Source organism: Nannobrachium achirus (genome assembly GCF_963921795.1).
Source record: "Nannobrachium achirus genome assembly, chromosome: 11".
Taxonomy (NCBI): Eukaryota; Metazoa; Chordata; class Actinopteri; order Myctophiformes; family Myctophidae; genus Nannobrachium; species Nannobrachium achirus.
The window spans coordinates 38,793,115-38,815,578 of NC_137820.1; the positions used below are offsets into that span (position 1 = coordinate 38,793,115).

The following is a 22,464-nucleotide window of genomic DNA, read 5'->3' on the forward strand; positions in this document are numbered from 1 at the left end:
TCTGCTATTTTTGAAAAGTCGTGAAAATGTGTGCAAATCTTTGAATATATGTATTTTTTAAGCGAACATTGTAAGTCATTTTTGAGCGTTGGTCACAACGCTCCTATACGTGGCCGTGTGTGTATGCGTGTGTGTGTGTGTGTGTGTGTGTGTGTGTGTGCGTGTGTCCGTGTCTGTATGTAGCCTGGCAGTACCTTTTGTGACCAGACTGACCACACATGTTAAGGGAGGGGCGCTGTTGTTCACACACACACACACACACACACACACACACATGGATGGATGGATGGATGATGGATATATATACAGTATTTGTTTTGCTGTTGCGCAGCCTCCACGACCAACGCTCAGTTCACACGGGTGTGATTTTTTATTCTGGGGGGTCCCTGGAACTAAATATTTTGAGATGGGGGTCGGCGGCCAAATACATATAATTCTAGAGTTCCTTGACATGAAAGAGTTTGAGAACCACTGACGTAGAAAAGTGTATTTCAAAAAGCCTTAGGATTTAGAAGACACTCAAATTTAACATTCAAACGTTCACGATTTTTAAAAAATAGCAGATCTACAAGCTGCGCGGGACTCTATTTAAAAAAAAAGTTAAAGCATAAAATACATAAAACACGCAATACTGCGTACCCGGTCTAAATGCTTTAATGTCTGCAGATGTCATGTCAAGCAAATCCACGGCCCCACATAATCATAGTGTTCATCACCGACCGCAGGGAAGCTCCAGACTCATGGCTCGTGTGTGTTTGTGCGCGTGTGTGTGTGTGTGTGTGTGTGTGTGTGTGTGTGTGTGTGTGTGTGTGTGTGTGTGTGTGTGTGTGTGTGTGTGAGCGAGCACAGGGTCAGTATCTTCCAACAACACAGCTATGCTTTTTTGTGCTCACACAAAAACAACCTGAGTATGTTTTTACTCAAGTAAGAGTATAAATATTGCAACATAGAAATACATAAATAAATCTGTTACAGATTCCAGAAGTAAAATTCTGGAATTCAAAATGTACTTGAATAAAAGTATGAAAGTGTTGGCATCAAAATGTACTTAAAGTAGCAAAAGCAAAAGTATGAAATTTGAAAATAATCTAGGAAATTGGAAATATTCAAGTATTGTCAAATTGTGGGATTGTCAAATTGTCAAATATTAGAGGCAGAAATTGAGAAAATAGCTGATCTACATGCTCACAACGCCTCGCAATGCAAGGATGTTTGTCCTGTGTCTGTTCGGACTGTCATTGGTGTGTTTGTACGTATGGCCAAGCTTCGCGGGACGCTTAATGAAATGAACACATAAATAGCACCTCTCATTTCACACTGGGTGTGATTTTTTCCATATAATTACCTGTAGAAGACTGAAAATGTTTTTCAAAATTGACCCTAAAAGGTAGCGGAACATCACCAGTGGACCAAGCTGCTAGATGTACAGTACTTGGTACAATACTGGCCTATAAATGAACATAAAAGTCATATTCATACTTTGCAACATTTGCAATGCTGAGTATGTTTACTGTACAAGTAGAGAGGCACTTTCAATCCACCATTCCAGCGTACCATCGTGCATTGCACAGCAGGAGGGCAGCAGTTCCGGTGTCGCAGCTGAGTGAGATCTACAAGCTCACAACGGCCGCATCTGCTCTATACTCCATGCATCTGCAACGTGACGTGAGCTTGTACTGTATGTCTGCTGTTCTCAGCTGTTTTCTACACTTTTACCGGTTGCGTCCCACACATAATGCTACAGTAAATTCCCACGGAAACAGGTGGATACAATTACGTGTGTATTGATGATGTAAGCACTATATCCACATATGTGTTGATAGGGAGATGAGTTCAGTTTACCACGTTGCACTTCCTCCAGTCCAACCCTGACATCACAAAACCGAACTGAATGACGGGGGTGGGGCAGATGTAGCTGTTCAAACACCCTTTTTCCAACATTTACAAAACATATTTCTCGTTTATATCAAATTACAACATAAGTACAGTTTTTTCCACGTTATTTGAATACCCAGCATTTAAATTGATGCATTGACCTGCCTTTAGCACTCAGGATTTTGCTGTGCACATGGGACATGTCAGGTAATTTTTTTTGGGCTTCAGAATATTGGATGTTTCTCGCCTCAGTTTAACATGGGGCTGTGGTGGGTGACTCCCCGTGCCTTCTTGTGGAGCGTAAGCCCGTCCCGTCGGAAAACATTTCGCCCGACTCGGAGCATAATTGTGGCGGAAGGAAAATTGGTTCCAGGTTTGAAGATGTGAGAGGAAACATGGTTCTTAAACGAGACAAAAAGTATGCGGGTGTACGTCCCATAACCCAAGCACCCCCTCCAATCACTTACAATTGATTATGTTTGCCATCTTTCAAAACAAAACCTCCTCTAAGCTTTTTTTTCTTTTTTTCCTGCTGACACTGATTACATTTTCACCTCATTATGTCCTATATACACTGGTTTATACACTTTGAAGCTTCAAAGGGAAATGGGGGGGAATGGACTTGTAACGAACAATGAACTCGAATTAAGTTATTTCCCCTCTTGACTGTGGTGGAAAGACTGCAAGCTATCTTGAGCGCGCATGTACTGTATTATGCACAGGAGTAGTGTGCATGTATGACTCCACATTTACAGTATTATAATACCAAGGAATCAAGGAAGGAGTGAGTCCTAACAGGCTGCTATTCTCAGAGAACTCCTCCCTTGCTACTGTACTTAACGCCTTAAGTAGAAGAATGTAGAAGACATTTTGTAGAATCAGGTCTGCAGGTCTAAATGGGTTAAACAGGAAGGGCTCATTTGACCCGAGTGCAGCTCTGTATGTTTGTGAGGCAGGGACGTGCAGAGAATGTTAGAGAGGCAGGGGCTGACATTTCTAAAAGGGCCCTTTTGGTGAAAATATCGAAAATAGCAGACCTCCAAGCTCACAACGCGTCACAGCACAACGCGGTGTGAGCTTGGAGGTCGGCTATTTTCGATGCTTGGTTTCTACGCAGAGAGGACAATTCTTTCAACAAGATGCTGCATTCAAGTTCAGGAGAGTTTGGACGAGGCAATTCTCTTGAATGCTGCCTTCAGCTATGGCATGGAAAGAGGACATTTGCATTCGTTCTTTCTTTCACCATAGTCAAAATTCATGGTCTGGAGAGGGCACTTTTTTACAGAAGGATAAAAGGACAGGGGCTCAAGCCCCCTTTGATGTCTAAGTGTGCACGTGCCTGTTGTGAGGCCAGGTTGTGGGAAGGAGGTCTGCCTAAGTTCACCTCCCAGCAGGCAGCAGGAGGAGGAGGGTCTGATCCCAGAGCCTGATAACTAGGAGGGCCACACATGACGTCGACCCGCGACCGGGCCCCGGAGAGACAGCATCACGGAGGGCCTTAAAGAAACGGCTGCTGCCGCCCAAATCGGATGTTTGTGGAGGTTCTAGGTTGTAAGGGGTCGACGCAGGGAGTGTGCTTTGTGTTGTTGGGATAGGGGTGGAGGTGGAGGCGGAGGGGGGCTAGGGGATTATACATACGGCTCTAACGTGATCATTTAGTGGAGGGGGGCTCTCTGTTCAAATGAGCACTGATGCAGGCGGGGGTTCTGCGTAACAAGGGAAGTGCGGTAATGACTTGAGGGCTGGTACACATTAGAGGATATTAAAAGAGCCATTTTAATCACTCAGGCTGCAAACCGGACCTCTCTGTGAGAGAGGGAGGGAGGGGAGGAGAGCTAATAGCCCGAAATGGATATGTTTCATTTGCACTGATTGAGATGATGAATGGAGTGGACTTCTCTTGAAAATCACTGCCAGGCACTAGCCATATTGTTCAATAGTTTGTTTTGCTTGCTTGTAATAAAATAATGTACTTATGTATTATTATTATTATTAATGTATTTTATATTAAGATGAAGGGAGAGGGAAAGAGGACAGAGAGAGAGGGAATGACATGCAACACAAATCTTTGAGTTGGAATCCCCTACTTAAAATGTATAACAAATCAAATGTTAAAATGGTAACATGTGGCGCCAAACAGACACGAGCTAGAGGGAGGGATTTTTGATGACAAAGAAGGAATATAAACCGACCAGTTTGTCATCAAGTTGTGCAATTATGGCAGTATTTCAAGTAAGCCAAATTTGCTGTGTCAACGCATAATTTCTTGTTTTGGTTCTTATTTCTCTTTTATAACGCTGAAAACACAGACAGAAATGATGGATCACGGCAGTGGTTGCCTGGGACCCAAACTGGTGAAAACAGCAGATCTGCAAGCTCACGCGTCACTTCGTGCTGCTTTGTGAGCTTGTAGATCGGCTATTATCGCTACTTCTTAGACATTTGTTTTCTAATTTTAGGAATTACTTTGATTTTTTATTTTATTTATTTTATTAAATCACTTACAGAAATCATTGATTTTGTTTTTATTCATGAAAATCATTTTGTTGCGACCGTCAGGTCGCAGTTACTATCAAAGGGTTAGGGTTAAATCAGTCATTACGATGCCATCAAGGCCGGTTGACTAAATCAACTGTAGATTTAGTCGCCTAAAATATTATGATATTTAGTCGACTAAAATTAGACTAAAACCAATACTTTTCAGGTGACTAAATTATGACTAAAACTAAATGACATTTTATTCAAAAGACTATGACTAAAACTAAATCAAATTTTGCTGTCAAAAACAACACTGCTTGAGGGCTCAGTGTGTATGGGAGTCAGACTGGCCCCTCAGCATGGAGCCGAGTAAGGCAGTGGATCAGAGCTATCGCTTATCATCCAGAGTTAATTTAGACAGCAACTAGTTTTAGTCAGTCTTTTGAATAGAATTTCACCTAGTTTTAGCCGACTAAAAATCTTAAGATTTTGGTCGAACTACATGTATTATGGCAGGCCTTGATGGCTGATTTTACACTTGGTTGCGATCTACAAGCTCACAATGCTATTTTTTAGAGCACAACACCTGAGTGCCACAAACATAAAATGACTCGTCTTTTAGTTCTACTGGATCTCTTCTCCACTAGTCTAACATTTTAGTCTAGTTTTCATTTGTTGACGAAATTGTCAAATTTAGTCTGAGTCATCATATCTTAGTTTTTATTTAGTTTTTGTTTAGTTCGAAACATTTTGGTCATGGTTTTAGTTGACGAAATGAACACTGAACAGCAGTGGATCCGAGCCATCGCTCATCTAGGGATGGGACGATATGAAAATTTCATATCACGATTATCGTGACCAAAGAAATCGCGATTTACATTATCGCGATAGTCAAAATATCCCCAACATCCATTATCCTGGGGCAGAACATTTGCCAAAAAATTGCAGATCTATGTCGCGTTGTGAGCTTGTAGATCGGCTATTTTTTGGCACAGAGATTTGGTAGAGAGTGAAAAAAAGACTGTATCAAGTATGTATATTATAAGTTTTACCAATCGAGGGTTTAAAATGGCACCGGATATGCAGCTCTGCAAATAAAAGGTGAATTGATCCCAGTGCATGACGGAGGACGAAATCACGATAAATTAAATCTCCACGATACGATTATCGTGACTTTGTGAGTACTTTTTATCGCAAACGATAATATGGCTTATCGTCCCATCCCTACGCTCATCAGCCTTGGTTGGATTGCAGACCCTGTGCCAGCCTCCTGCCCCGCTGCTCGGCCCCGTCAGCCAGCCAGGCCCCTCCACTGCACTGATGGATCAGTGCGTATTTAGCCGAGCCTGGGGCAGATGTTACAGTAAAGGGCGCTACTACCACAGGCTGGTGCCTCCGACCGCGGCTGTAATCTGGCTAGGAATGGCAGGGGTAAGCATGTGTGTGCTAATGCCAAGAGACGTACCACACTGTGGGTGGCCGCCTGTGCTATCCTGCAGGGCAATTCCTGCCCTGCTTTAACGGGAACAGATAAGTGGTACTGTGGCATACTGCAGTGGAGGAGGAGGGAAGGGAAGAAGAGGAGGGCAGACCCAAAATACTAGGCCGTGTGGCTCATCACGACCTGAGGTGCTTTTTTTTTCTTTCTGCAGACTCATCCTCTTTCTCACCAGCCAATAAAGAAGCTAGACTAAGTCAAATCCTAGTAGGCCTATACACTATAGCCCCCTTTCCACTGCAGCTTTAGCACCACACTACACAACACTACACCACACCACACCGAACCACATAAAAATATCTTCATTTTCCATTAAACAAAAGTGTCCCTATCGGTAAGAAACAGATTGCCCCTTTTAACTGTGATTATAATACAATATACATTTGTATTACAACTATCCTAATTATTATACACTATAATGGATTATAACTGTAATTATGATACCCTATAAATTATTATAATGTACTACTATGATAATTATAATACACTATAATAGATTATAACAGTGATTATAACACAATAGAATCTATTATCATGTATTACAACTATATCCTGGTGGTCTAAATGAAAAGTCAGTGAGTGATCAGTCATTATGAAGAGGTTGGCCCCGTTTGGCCTAGCTCAGACCTACTCTGGATTGGATACTTTTTAGTTCCACGTTTAGTACCACTTTCACTCTACCCAGGTCCTTGTAGTGGAAAACCTGGCACAAGTGGGCGGTGTGGAGTGGTGTGGTGTGGTGTTGGGCCATGTCAGTGGAAAAGGGGCTAAAATGTGGCTTGCTGGACCATGTTATGAACTGGTGGACTTTTAAATGTGCCTGTTCCAGACTGTAAAATGAATACCGGTATGTGTATTCCTTAAGTGCCTGCAATGAGTTCTCTCTCGCAGAATGTATACTTGCCTATCTCTCAAACACGGACTGTCCATAGGCTACATGCTATTGCAGTTGCCCAAAACCATGACAATAATTGTGGGCTCGCCTATAAGGCGAGCACACTTTAGATATTGTCATTATTGTGGGCTCGCCTATAGGCGAGCACACTTTAGTTCTTGTCATTATTTATCTATCATGCATACTGTAGACGGGAACTTCGGTTCCGTTCTACTCCTACATACTTAGTGAGAAAATGAAAATAAAAACATCAATGTGTTCAGTTTACAGTGGCGAAGTGTGCTATTATTTTCTATAGCAATCGGCCAAATGGTGGCGCTGTAAGAAGCCTTCGAAAGTGCGATCTTTGAACAGGTATAGCTCATGCTGTGTTATACATACAGCCATGAAACCTGTATACACTTATGCGTCTCCTCATGCCGAACAACTTTTACCCTCTAACTTTTGACCTCTGACCTTTAGGTCTCCCACAATTTGGAATAATATGAAAAACAGTAAAAATCTATCTCCTCCTGGGTTTTTTTCGTTACGCGCACGAAACTTTTTTTTACATGAACTTTGGACCAATACGGTCAGATTTATCTCGGCGGATTTCTTTTAAAGTGAAATATAATTTTTTAATAATTCAATGTATATTGCGGTTTTATGCAAATTATTCTTCGGCCTCTAAATCATACATGCAAAGTTACACGTTCATGGCATTTGGCAAAGATGTAGAGGGTTAGTCAAAGTATCACTGAAACCAATTTTATTCCAATCGGCCAAAGGGGGGCGCTATACGAAGCGTTTGAAAATTCAAACTTCAAACAGGCAAAAGTCATGACTCGTTTCGTTTTAAGACATGCAACTTGGTTACACGCGTGCTTTGACTCGAGCGGAAGACATCTGTGTCGTTTTTAAGTAAGCTCCGCCCTTCGATTTTCCGCCATTTTGAGCAGTTTGTAAAACGCGTAAACCCGCTTTTATTCTGGAATTTTCGCGTCACATGCACAAAACTTTTTTTACGTGAACTTTGGACCGATATCTAAAGATCTGTCAGATCGGATTTCTTTAAAATTGAAACATGCTTTTTTAAATAATTCAATGAATATTGCAGTTTTATGCAAATTATTCTTCTGCCTCTAAATCATACATGCAAAGTAACATGTTCATGGCATTTGGCAAAGATGTATAGAGTGTTAGTCCAAATATCACTAAAACCAATCTTACCCCAATTGGCCAAAGGGGGGCGCTATATCATTTTGAGCAGTTTGTGAAACGCTTAAACCCGTTAGGATTTTTTTAGCAATTTGCATGATACATTCTACATACAATCTAAGGACCTTTATCTAATATGCCTATGAAGTGCGCACACACAAAAAAAAAAAATAATAATAAATATAGCTGCAAGCAGCGATAAAGTGGCCAAAGCCAAAAACACCTCAAATCATGAACACAGCCTGCAATGTGCGTGAAATCTTGCAAGCACATTCCCAATAGGTCAAGGAACAGATACCCCCCTTCTTACATTGGCCTGTTATAGCGCCACCGGCGGGTCAACTTTTGCACAACACATTTTTGGAACAAAATGGACCAATCTTTGACGTCAGTAACGTCAAAGAGAGCACTGCCTGCGATCTTGACATTTTGTACTTTTATAGCCATTGTTTTCTGGCTTGAAGCGAGCCCACAATTGTTTCGAAGGAACAATATTTTTCTAGTTGTGGGCTCGCCTATAAGGCGAGCACACTTTAGATATTGTCAATATTTATCTATCAGGCAGGCAATCAACAGTAGACGGGATTTCGGTTCCTTTCTACTCCTACATACTTAGTGAGAAAATGAAAATAAAAACATCAATGTGTTCAGTTTACAGTAGCGAAGTGTGCTATTATTTTCTATAGCAATCGGCCAAATGGTGGCGCTGTAGGAAGCCTTCGAAAGTGCGAACTTTGAACAGGTATAGCTCATGCTGTGTTTGAGGTAAAGCCATGAAACCTGTATACACGTATGCGTCTCCTCATGCCGAACAACTTTTACCCTCTAACTTTTGACCTCTGACCTTTAGGTCTCCCACAATTCGGAATTATATGAAAAACAGTAAAAATCTATCTCCTCCTGGGATTTTTGCGATACGCGCATGAAACTTTTTTTACATGAACTTTGGACCAATACGGTCAGATTTATCTCGGCGGATTTCTTTTAAAGTGAAATATATTTTTTTAATAATTCAATATATATTGCGGTTTTATGCAAATTATTCTTCGGCCTCTAAATCATACATGCAAAGTTACACGTTCATGGCATTTGGCAAAGATGTAGAGGGTTAGTCAAAGTATCAATGAAACCAATTTTATTCCAATCGGCCAAAGGGGGGCGCTGTACGAAGCGTTTGAAATTTCAAACTTCAAACGGGCATAAGTCATGACTCGTTTCGTTTGAAGTCATGCAACTTGCTTACACGCGTGCTTTGGCTCGAGCGAAAGACATCTGTGTCTTTGTTAAGTAAGCTCCGCCCTTAGATTTCCCGCCATTTTGAGCAGTTTGTGAAACGCTTAAACCCGCTTTTATTCTGGAATGTTCGCGTCACGTGCACAAAACTTTTTTTAAGTGAACTTCGGACCGATATCTAAAGATCTGTCAGATCGGATTTTTTAAAAATTGAAACATGCTTTTTTAATAAATTCAATGAATATTGCAGTTTTATGCAAATTATTCTTCTGCCTCTAAATCATGTATGCAAAGTAACATGTTCATGGCATTTGGCAAAGATGTAGAGTGTTATTCCAAATATCACTAAAACCAATTTTACCCCAATTGGCCAAAGGGGAGCGCTATATCATTTTGAGCAGTTTGTGAAACGCTTAAACCTGTTAAGATTTTTTTTGCAATTTGCATGAAACATTCTACACACAATCTAAGGACCATTATCTAATATGCCTATGCAGTGCACACACACAAAAAAAAAAAAATAATAAATATAGCTGCAAGCAGCCATAAAGTGGCCAAGGCCAAAAACACAGCAAAATCATGAACACAGCCTGCAATGTGCGTGAAATCTTGCAAGCACATTACCAATAGGTCAAGGAACAGATACCACCCTTCTCACATTAGCCTGTTATAGCGCCACCAGTGGGTCAACTTTTGCACAACACATTTTTGGAACAAAATGGACCAATCTTTGACGTCAGTAACGTCAAAGAGATCACTGCCTGCGATCTTGACATTTTGTACTTTTATAGCCATTGTTTTCGGGCTTGAAGCGAGCCCACAATTGTTTCGAAGGAACAATATTTTCTAGTTTATCTATCAGTCAGTCAGTCAGTCAGACAGTAGACGGGAACTTCGGTTCCTTTCTACTCCTACATACTTAGTGAGAAAATGAAAATAAAAACATCAATGTGTTCAGTTTACAGTGGCGAAGTGCGCTATTATTTTTTATAGCAATCGGCCAAATGGTGGCGCTGTAGGAGGCCTTCGAAAGTGCGATCTTTGAACAGGTATAGCTCATGCTGTGTTATACATACAGCCATGAAACCTGTATACACTTATGCGTCTCCTCATGCCGAACAACTTTTACCCTCTAACTTTTGACCTCTGACCTTTAGGTCTCCCACAATTCGGAATTATATGAAAAACAGTAAAAATCTATCTCCTCCTGGGATTTTCGCGATACGCGCATGAAACTTTTTTCACATGAACTTTGGACCAATACGGTCAAACTAATCTCGGCGGATTTCTTTTAAAGTGAAATATAATTTTTTAATAATTCAATCAATATTGCGGTTTTATGCAAATTATTCTTCGGCCTCTAAATCATACATGCAAAGTTACACGTTCATGGCATTTGGCAAAGATGTGGAGGGTTAGTCAAAGTATCACTGAAACCAATTTTATTCCAATCGGCCAAAGGGGGGCGCTATACAAAGCGTTTGAAAATTCAAACTTCAAACGGGCATAAGTCATGACTCATTTTGTTTGAAGACATGCAACTTGTTACACGCGTGCTTTGACTCGAGCGGAAGACATCTGTGTCGTTGTTAAGTAAGCTCCGCCCTTCGATTTTCCGCCATATTGAGCAGTTTGTAAAACACGTAAACCCGCTTTTATTCTGGAATTTTCGCTCCACGTGCACAAAACTTTTTTTACATGAACTTTGGACCGATATCTAAAGATCTGTCAGATCGGATTTATTTAAAATTGAAACATGCTTTTTTAAATAAATTCAATGAATATTGCAGTTTTATGCAAATTATTCTTCTGCCTCTAAATCATACATGCAAAGTAACATGTTCATGGCATTTGGCAAAGATGTAGAGTGTTAGTCCAAATATCACTAAAACCAATCTTACCCCAATTGGCCAAAGGGGGGCGCTATATCATTTTGAGCAGTTTGTGAAACGCTTAAACCCGTTAGGATTTTTTTTTGCAATTTGCATGAAACATTCTACACACAATCTAAGGACCTTTATCTAATATGCCTATGAAGTGCACACACACACAAAAAAAATAATAATAATGAATATAGCTGCAAGCAGCGATAAAGTGGCCAAAGCCAAAAACACCTCAAATCATGAACACAGCCTGCAATGTGCGTGAAATCTTGCAAGCACATTCCCAATAGGTCAAGGAACAGATACCACCCTTCTTACATTGGCCTGTTATAGCGCCACCAGCGGGTCAACTTTTGCACAACACATTTTTGGAACAAAATGGACCAATCTTTGACGTCAGGTAACGTCAAAGAGAGCACTGCCTGCGATCTTGACATTTTGTACTTTTATAGCCATTGTTTTCTGGCTTGAAGCGAGCCCACAATTGTTTCGAAGGAACAATATTTTTCTAGTTGTTTTTAGTGATTTTGAAAAGGTGTGGGATTTGGGGGAGGGGGGATTCCGAATACAAAATAATCTGAATGAGAACGATTAGCCAGACGAGACGAGTTGCTATGGGAGACTATGGGAAATCAGAATGTGGAGGGACACATGACACAACCGAGGTAGGATCTGTAAATTACGTCAGACTTAGGTGCTCTGCTCTAGTAGAGTATCAGTGGTTCTCAACCAGTGGTTCGGGGACCACCAGTGGTCCTTGAAGGGATTCCAGATGGTCCCCAGGTAAATGATATAGAGTTGGTAACCAAAACCTGTATAGATCTTTAACTCTTTGAGAGTGTAAAATGAAACCAAATGGACCCTTGGCCGCCATTTGGTTAAATTAGTTTTAAACATTTGCATTACTTCATTTACAAGAAGTCTACACACGTAGAAGAATTGTTATTTTGATCAACATTTGCCTGTTATCTCTCCTATGTCACCACATCAACAGAGTATGGAATTGTGGGGGAAAATCAATCCAGTGATAACAAAATATTCAAAGTTTTAGGTCTGAATGCATAAATAATGGTTCTTGCTACAGTGTGAGACTCTATATGGCACAGGGCGAAAACACTCATTGCAAAGAGAGCAGTGTTGATTTCGTTGACTAAAGCTATGACAAAAAAGTTTTGTCGACTATGTTTTTTTTAAGCTATGGTGACTAAAACTAAGACTTAACTCATTTAGTGCCACCCCTTTCACCACTAGAGGGCGCCCAGTGGCCAGAGAAAATCCCATAGAGATATGCTGGTATATGCAGAAGCCCTGCAGCCATGACTTGCCTGAACACTTTCCTTTGTGCATGACTGCATGTACAGGAAGAGGATGAAGTTAGCTTGAAGTTAGCTATTGGCTACCAAGCATTTTAGAAGCCTTATTTTCGTCAACTTAGCCATGATTAAACCTTGCACACCTCATGCATGGGAAAAAAACAGAGAAGAATGAGCTCTGAAAAATCCAATGCAATCCAGAGTGGATTTGTGCAGTTTGTTCACAGCTTTCAAACAAAAAAATCCGATTGGAAATCCGTTCAGGCATTCTTGAGATAATCGCCCTTATGTTTTACATGTAATGTAAACAAAAATGGCTGCCCTGTATGTTAGATGGGGTTGTATGGGGGTGGAACATGCAAAATCGCGATTGAAATCATGTTCACCAGATTTGATGGGGTCCAAAAAAAAAAAAAAAAAATTCAAAAAAATTTTTTTCAAAAAAAAAAAAATTTTTTTTTTTTTTTTTTTTTATATCCCGAACTTGTTCGGGATAGGCACCCTGTGATACGATCATATATCCCGAACTAATTCGGGATAGGCACTCAATGAGTTAATATATTGACAATTTCGTCAACAAAATAAAAACCAGACTAAAACGTTGGGACTAGTGGAGAAGAGAGTCATTATATGTTTGGTTGCTCTCAGGTGTTGCGCACTGAAAATAGCCGAGCTTGTAGATCGGCTATTTTCAGCACGCAATCAAGTGTAAAATCAGTCATTACGATACCATCAAGGCCTGTCAAAATACATTTTAGTTGACTAAATCAACTGTAGATTTAGTCGCCAAAAATCTTATGATATTTAGTCGACTAAAATTAGACTAAAACTAAAACTTTTCAGGTGACTAAATTATGACAATAATGAAATTTTATTCAAAAGACTATGACTAAAACTAAATCAAAATTTACTATCAAAAACAACATTGAAAGAGAGTACAGTCAAGAAGGTCGCAAAGACCTTTACCTTCTCGATTTCAAAAGCTTTAGCTGTTATGGCCTTGGCTCTACGGGCCTTCAGGTCCTCCTGGGGTGTCAGCTTGGGCTCCGTGCTGCCCACCACCATCACGTCGTCCTCTGGTTCTTTTACAGATGCGGGGAGGTCCTCCTGGCGGGACCACAAAGGTTAAAGTTCAAGGGTCAAGAGAGCTCAGGTCACCTGGTTTAGAAATGGGCTCTGATTTCAAAGTCTGCAAGCAGACTTTGGGTCGGGGACATCTTTACTGTCACTGGTGTTGTGTTAAAATGCTTCGTCATGCATGCAGCAGGTCTACAGTAAACATTACATCAGTGGTAAAAGTAACTAAGTACATTTACTCAAGTACTCTACAAAAGTATAGGGTATTTTTACTTTACTGGAGTATTTCCAATTTGCTGTACTTTTACTTATACTCCACTACAACTCAGAGGTAGATTTTGTACTTTTACTCCACTACAATAATTTGAACACTTTGATTACTAGTTACTTTGTGGATTTTAATTATTATGCCAAAACATACATTAACCACTTCAGCCTTATATACACTCACAATTTGTCACATTGAGCTTGCAGATCTGCTTTTTTCAAAAGATTTTTAAAAATACATTTTATACATTTGAAAACTCGTTCTGGGACTGACTGTAGTCATTTCAGATGACTAAGGGCCGAGACATACTCCACTTTTAGAGCCGAATTTATTTCGGTTTGGTTCCCAAAATCTTGGTGGCACCGAACGACGGTACCCGCCTCCCCTCTGAATGACGCCATATTGTAGTTTAGACAGAGCCGAACTGAAATAAATTCAGCTCTAAATGTGGAGTATGCATCGGGCCTTACCACTGCATTCATACTTGAGCATGAAGCATTCTTGTGACAGAAGCAGCCATGCTGGTAAACAACGCTTTCAGAAAGAATAAGTGACTTAGTGACTAAGTACTTTTACTTAAGTAATGTACTCAAGTACAATGGTGGTATTTGTTCTTACTTGAGTATTTCCAATTTCCAATACTTTTACAAATATTGTACTTTTACTCCAGTACAATTATTTGAAAACTTTAGTTACCAGTTACTTTGCAGATATAAATTATGATATTATAAAATATAAACCAATTTAGCCCTATTTTATACCATGGCTATTTGAAAATAGCTTATCTACAAGCTCACAATGTGACGTGTTGTGAGCTTGTATATCTGCTATTTTCAAATCATTTTGCACTTTTACTTTTGTAAGAACATTTTGATGCCAATCATTTTCTACTTTTACTAAAGCATGTCTTGAATTCTGGACATTCACTTGTACCTTCTATTTCTACATGGCAGTGTTGGTACTTTTACCAACATTTGAGTATTTTTTTCCACCACTGAGAACAAGCCCTGGTCTCACCTGAACAGCCATGGAGCTGCGAGGAGGAGAGCCAGCTGCTGAACCACTGGGAGTATGAGTGGCTGGCACTCTGGGGTTCTCTGTACGGAGACAGTCAGACACACCACATTTAGTCAAAACCAACACACAATCACCCACAGATGTTCATGGTAAACAGAGGCTTTTTTAACAAGGGGAAAGTTTTCTCCCCCCTCCCTTTAGTGTAACCCAGTGGTTCCCAAACTCTTCAGCTCGAGATCCACAAGAGAAATTGAAACATTTGTTTTCTAATTTATGGAATTTCATAGATGTATTAATGAAATTAGCCCTTCGCTTACCACCCAGGTAATGGCAATAAACAGACTACTGATCGCCGTAATTGTAACAAAGGTGCAAATCATATAAAACTAGAAGCAGTGCTCTTCCGATTATCCGAGCACAGGTCTCCACCAGGCCGTGTGTCCCGGTGGTGCTACTGTATAATAGGCCAATGTAAAAAGGGTGGCATGTGTTCTTCACCATAGATCTTTCATGGAAATCGGACGCTGCATGCATGATTTGAAGCATTGTGTTCCAAAAATGTGTTTTGCTAAACTCTACCTGCTGGTGGCGCTATAACAGGCCAATGTGAAAAAAGGTAGCATTTGTTCCTTGACGTAGTGGGAATATGTGTGGCAAATGTCACGGTAATCGCAAGCTGCGTTGATGATTTGAAGCATTTTGTTCAAAAACGGAGCAATCCTGCAAACTTTGGAAGCTAATATTAGCCAATCAGGATGGAATATGAAATATCAGACGGATCGGACTTGATCACATGACTATAGAGATACTGTGTACCGATTTGCGTGATTTTTGGATAAAATCTCAAGGAGTAATATCCAAAAATGTGTTTTACATAAGTCTGCCCAAAGGTGGCGCTATAAAAGGCTGATGAAAAAAAATGCAGGGCAAAGGGTTTATCTTTAGCCTCTAGGGAGTGCGCTTACAAAGTTTGAAACTGATCGATGGAGTTATAGGTAAAACCACAAATCGGCCTGTTATAGCGCCACCATGAGGCTGATTTAAAAAAAATTAAGTGGCATTTCTTCCTCGGCCTAGTGGGAACGTGTGTGCGCGATTTCATGATAATTGCACTTTGCGTTTGGGATTTGAGGCATTTTGTTCAAAACGTCTCAATCCTACAAACTTTGGAAGCCAATTTTAGCCAATCAGGATGGAATATGCAAAATCGGACAGATCCGTGTCGATCACATGACTGTCGAGATACTGCCTACCGATTTGTAGGATTTTTGGACAAAATCTGTAAGAGTAGTGCACAGAAATGTGTCTTGCGAACATCGGCCACTAGGTGGCGCTAGAAAAAGCCCATTTGAAAAATGTAGGGCAGAGGTTCTAGATTGGCATCCAGGGAATGTGTGTGCTCACTTTGGCAGCGACCGGGCCAACAGTGACTGAGCTTAGCTGCACACAAACTGCGAGGACGCACGGACGGACACACGGACACACGGACGGACACACGGACGGACACACGGACGGACGGAGGGGAAAACATACTCTCCCCCAAGCCTTCGGCTGGTGGAGACAACAAACAAATGTACTAATCTGCATTGATCTGATGTTGATCAGCTGATGTGTTGACGGCTGCTGGACTGGCTTGTTTCAGATGCCGCACGTTTAGTACCCCGACCGTATATTCATTCATTTGTTGGTCTATTTGAACTGCTGCTACTTTAATACAGTCTTATCGTGCAGTACATGAAAACTCCTGTTTCGGACCGGTGATAAATGATAATGACGTTAAAGTTGATTGAGTTGATACTGTTTCTCTAGCCCCCGAAACATGACGGTAGTATCTCATGACCCTCATGGGTCCACATGGTGTACAGCAGTTTAGCCACACGTAAGTCTACACAAACGTTCACATTTTAAAAATAAAGTGCTTACTGAAGGCTCACGGCTGTAACAATATAGTATGCTCAAGCAGAATTACACCTGGGAAATGGGACAGAGCCATGTTGATGACATGACTTTAGAGATATTGTGTATGCTTTGCGTGATTTTAGGCCAAAATCTGTAGGAGCAGTGTCCAAAAATGTGTTTTGCAAAAATCGGCCTGATGGTGGTGCTAGAAGAGGGTTATGTGAGAAATGAGCGGAGGTTGTGATTTGCCATTCAAGGAATGTGTGTGCAAAGTTTGGCATTGATAGGGCCAACGGTGGCGGAGATAAGAGTAGGGACAAAAGTGTGACGTGACGTGACGGACACACGGAGAGACAGCCGGTGGAGCTTTTCATAGTAACAAATGCCTTCTTAAAGAAACAGTTTTCTGAAAAAAGAAAAAAAAAATCATTATGGATTCCACCAACGCCCTAGGGTAGACCTGCCTTACTAGTCTGATTGGCTTCCTGCCATCAGGCATACTTTTACTGTGGTTAAAGGTTAGGGTTAAGGTTTAGGTATAGTTGTAGTGAGGTTAGGGTTTGGGCTAAGGTTAGGTTTAGGCATAGATTTACTGAGGTAGGGTTAAGGTTAGGTTCAGGCATAAGTTACAAAAAACGTTACTGTCGATCACAGCGACCACTGGCCAATCACAGCAGGTCTCCCTAGAAAAGTGTTGGTCAAGGACCCCCAGAATTATAATTATTTTGTTCCAAGGGAACCCCCCCGCCCTAGAAGCAATGATTCAAGTTAAAAAATTCAAGATTTTTCCAAAAACTGCAGATTTACAAGTTCACGTGGCATGAAGTGGCGCGCTCTGAGCTTGTATATCTGCTATTTTTGAATGGCCAAAAGTATTAAATAATAGTTAAAAGTGGATCCAAATCCAAAATGACACTGATGCTTGTTTAAGTGGGTTAAAAGAGAGGGCAATCCTAATGAAGAACACATCAGTGCCGTCCGCCCACGGCATTGTTTCATTTTAGCAGAAAAACACATTAAGGAACAATCATTTATTATCTGCTGGGAGCCACGAGCAATTATTTACTTGCCGCTTGTACAGCACAGTGAACAATGGAGAGGACGAGACGCTATGAGGCTGTTGTTGAAAAGTTATAAATTGCCTTTTTTTGTTGTTTTGTTTACTCGCTCACTGGAGTCCATACCGCACAATGGTTGGTGGTCGTTAAGACGTTCAGCTGTGACTAAACTGAAGAACTGTACTCTGCTGGCTCTGAAATGTCTATAAAAAATAGCAAATATTGCAAGGCTGCAGATGTTTGTTTTTATTTAAGAGGGATCTCCCATGGTGATGAGCCCTGACTGAGCCAAGGTGGAATTAAAAACACTTGTAGAGTTGTGATTTTTTTGGGTTCTTTTTTTAAAACCAATAATAGTGCTGTCAGGTTTGTGAGACACCCCAGTGGAACTTTTCCACGGACAGAAAATGTGCAGTGCAATTGTATACAATCTAAGATTAAAAAAGGTAATTCAAATCCAGGCCAGATGAAAACTGAAAAGTTTGATCATCATGCAGCACTTGGCAGATCATGCCTGGCCCACTAATTGGCAGGTCTCGAGTCAAGAGCACAACATTTTTTTAATTATTAACATGAAGAACAAGTTTGTTTGCCTGGTAAAGACAAATCTGATCAAATATACATGCATGGTGTATTCCCACCCATGCTTGCCAGGCTTCCACACGCACCCAGTCTGTAGCGAAAATACCAAGACGCGTAATTCAAAATGATTAATGGAAAATGTACCGCAGCAGTTGGTCATGAATTGCAAATCAATGATGAGCAGAGAACCGTGAAACCCATGAAAGATTATACGAACAGACGTTTATTTATAGCTCATCATGCAATACAGGGGGTCCATATTGAAACCCCAATGTGTAATGAAGCTTAGAAAACGGAGATCTGCCTGACTGCTGATAGCTAAAGAAAGGCAATTGTCAATTTAGTTTATGGCTTTGTTCCGTTAAAACGAATATTTTATGATTCAAGCGTTTGTAACACACAATACAGCATGTGGCAAGTTGGCAATGGCAACAGGCTTGCACACACACACACACACACACACACACACACACAGGGGGGTCACACCAAATTCTGGGCCCTGGGTACAAGGATTCACTGCGGGCCCCACATGAATGTTAACTATTGAAAAATAGCAGATATACAAGCTCACAGCGCGGCACCGAGTGCCGCGCTGCGAGCTTGTATATCTGCTATCTATACTATAATTTTGCGAATGTCTGAGTGAGTGAGTGAGTGAGTGAGTGAGTGAGTGAGTGAGTGAGTGTCTGTCTGTCACAGCGTTTCTCCTCGGTGGCTGGAGCAATTGATCTGAAATCGCATCACCATCAGCATATGAACACACCTGACATAACTGTGAAGCCCGTTTGTCACTTTCACAAATCGTATGCTGTATATTAGCATTTTTATGGTGTATCTATATCTATTTAGCCTACAGTACCTTTTGTGACCACACATGTTAAGGGAGGGGCGCTGTTGTTCAGGCCATGCACAACCACACACAAACCCACACACACACGGGGGGGGGGGGGGGGGTGTGTGTGTGTGTGTGCAGGGGGGGGGGGGTTCTGGCCCTGTTACAGATGTTGTCCAAAAATCATGCAGATCGGTACACAGTATCTCTGTAGCCGTTAAATGGAACGGGTATTTCTTACATTGATGCTCCTACATATTAGCATGCAAGCACATCCCATAACCCACACACTGCACATCATTTCGGAGCTCATATCTTTGAACGGGTAAGGGCTAGTTTTTGAAAAATCGTGAAAATGTGTGCAAGAAACCTATGTCAAGGACCCCCAAGATGATATGTATTTGGCCACGGACCCCGATCTCAAAATATTTAGTTCCAGGGACCCCCAGAAGCAAAATTTGAGTTAGAAATGTTCGCTTAAAAAATACATATATTCAAAGATTTTCACACATTTTCACAACTTTTCAAAAATAGCAGATCTACAAGCTCGCAGCGCAGCACTCGGTGCCGCGCTGTGAGCTTGTATATCTGCTATTTTTCAATAGATAAAGTTATTAGGGCCCCTCCACCTTGGGCCCCAGTAACTCAGTCCCACTTTCCTACCCCTTGTGACGCCCCTGCACACACAAACACACACACACACACACACACACACACACACACACACACACACACACACACACACACACACACACACACACACACACACACACACACACACAGACCACACACACACACACACACACACACACACACACACACACACACACACACACGCGCACGCACACACACACATCTGAGGCTATTCAATCTGAGGTAGCACTTCAAACAGACAGCTGTTCAATAGGGCAAACACAGTCTGCATTCTTTTCTTATCGGGCACACAGAGGCACGCTGCGCTGCCAGTCTGCTTCGCACTGAGCCATGACGGATGACTGCTCCAAATATGCCTCCTCTACATCCACAATTGTCTGGTTTCTTAACCAGGGTTTTTAAAAAGGACATATGGCAGCCATGAACGAGAATGCCAAGGTCTGACTTATCCATTGGATAACATTTCATCCTGTCGGAAAATGTAGAGAAAATGAAAAAACATTTAGGCATAAGGGGTAAGGTGCAAGATAGGGCGCCAAATCTCTTCACAGAAATTAGCCGATCTACAAGCTCACAATGTGTCACAACAAGCCAGCTGATCTGCTATTTTCACCTTATTATGACATGCTCAGAATCTTTGGTTTGGTTCATGCTTTTAATAGTACATTTACATTTAGCAGTTTACTATGAGAAACGTCACAGCTTGTCCGTGTCTGTGTAGACGAGATGTGTACACATTTTTACGGTCTATAGGTTTGCCGCTCTGACATCATGCTCTGATGTCACTGTGATGTCAGGAGAACCACTCTACCAGAATGGGTTTTCCGCTCTACATCAAGCTCTGATGTCATTGTGATGTCAGGAGAACCACTCTACCAGAATGGGTTTGCCGCTCTGACAACACGCTCTGGCTTCACTGTGATGCCACACTAACAGAATCCCTTTTATGCCCAGTTCCCTGATGTCATCAATATTAATGATGCCCTGTAAAGTACCATGCATAGTAGTACTTAAGGACCGCAGGAATACACAAGAAACGGATGTAGAAGTGATTTAATCCGGTTCCTCCGGCCGTCCGGACGTAATTGATTGTCTCCGTAACCTTACGGACAACACTCAACCCGACGGATAAAAACCGATAAGAACGTACGTACACATGAACTACCCGTGGCGGGAGAAATGTAGAGGGAGAAATGTTTCGTCTTTTTTTCTTGTATCCATTTCGTAGGAGGAAGTAAAAAAACAAACAAAAAAATCACAAGTACACGCTGAACAGTGAACAGGCCAGGACGCAGACCCGCATGTCAGCCTAATCAGCGCTCTCTACCAGCTGAGCTCTCTCGAATGCGTCTCTCTCCACTCCCGTGCACGCGATTTTTGCAGTTTTGGGTCGGTTTGGGTGGCTACCGTGGCTCATTAACTGTCGGCGGCGCCCCCCCTTGACACTGCGCTCTAGGCGGTCGCAACGGCATGTGTCCACGTTCATCCATTCACGCTCATCCATTCTCCAGTCCTTTTTATATTATACCCAGACAGCACAGTGACTAGCGCCGATGGTTAGTGTCGTTCAATCCGAGTGTATCCTCCAAGGGTGTCTATAAACCTCTCTGTCAACAATGTAGGCGCTATGTATGTAGCATGTAGCATTTGCTCATTGGGAAGATGCATTTGGGTGCCATCTAGTGGATATAGTATGTACATATAGGCTTTATAACACAGAGACCATACGGTAGTATGAATGTCAACGCAATTACCGTACGTACTGTCTCGCCCCCAAACGTACACAAAATCAACCATACGTAACTATAAATGGCCCTTTAGAGAGATCCCTGTGATGCCAGGGGGAACAATCCCTTTTATGCCCATATATGGAGATCCCTGAAGTCCACACCCCTGATGTCCACTTCACTGAGGCATCTTACTAGTTATTATTATGAATATTATGGAGGGGGTAAAAGCCACTCCCATGTAGGGCTGTCACGATTTGACATTTTACATGACCATTAATTGTCACTCAAATAATTGCGATTAACGATTGAATTGTGTTTTTGTCGTTGATAATTACATTTCTGTTCGGCTTTTAGGCTTTGAAGTTTCACATGGCAAATATGACACATAACCTAAATATACAAAGAAATTACTGACATATTTGACAACTTTCTACTTATAGTGGAAACAGCGGATCTACAAGCTCACAACGCATCGCAATGCGACGTGTTGTGAGCTTGTAGATCTGCTATTACCACTATTTCTGAAAGTGTTTGAAAATGTATGAACATTTTTCAACGTTCACGATTATGACGATTATGACAAAATATTTGCGATTATGTCAAATAATTGCGATTGGACGATTATGTAATAATTGTGACAGCCCTACTCCCATGTGTACGTGTAGTGTGTATTCTTCTTAGAAATGAAGTCACTTTACCATAGAATCGCAATAGTACCTGCCCATTTCTTTTAAACGCCGGGGGTTCAAATCCATTTAGCAAATTAAACGCCCCGGCTACTATTTGGAAATATACGGTAATCTCAGATCAGACCCCACTAAAAGAGCTAATTGACCAATTTGGCTTTAATTAACTAGTAGTGGTAAACAGATAAATATTGTGAAAAGGCGATCAACAAGCTGTTGTAGATCAACTATTTTCAAAATGATTGCTTCTTTGTTTCTTATATTATTTGACAATTTGGCCAAAGTTTGA

At 41.3% G+C, this 22,464-nt stretch overlaps 1 protein-coding gene across 1 annotated transcript in view; it reads right to left on the bottom strand.

Moving 5' to 3' along the window:
- LOC308294334 (uncharacterized protein) overlaps positions 1–22,464 on the bottom strand; it is a gene marked incomplete at its 5' end in the record, with an annotated part of 54,682 nt that overhangs the window by 14,965 nt on the left and 17,253 nt on the right. The window contains 2 exons of the mRNA XM_080737063.1: positions 13,339–13,479; positions 14,735–14,814. Of these exons, the coding sequence (XP_080593189.1) occupies positions 13,339–13,479; positions 14,735–14,814 (221 nt within the window). The remainder of the gene's footprint in view (positions 1–13,338; positions 13,480–14,734; positions 14,815–22,464) is intronic.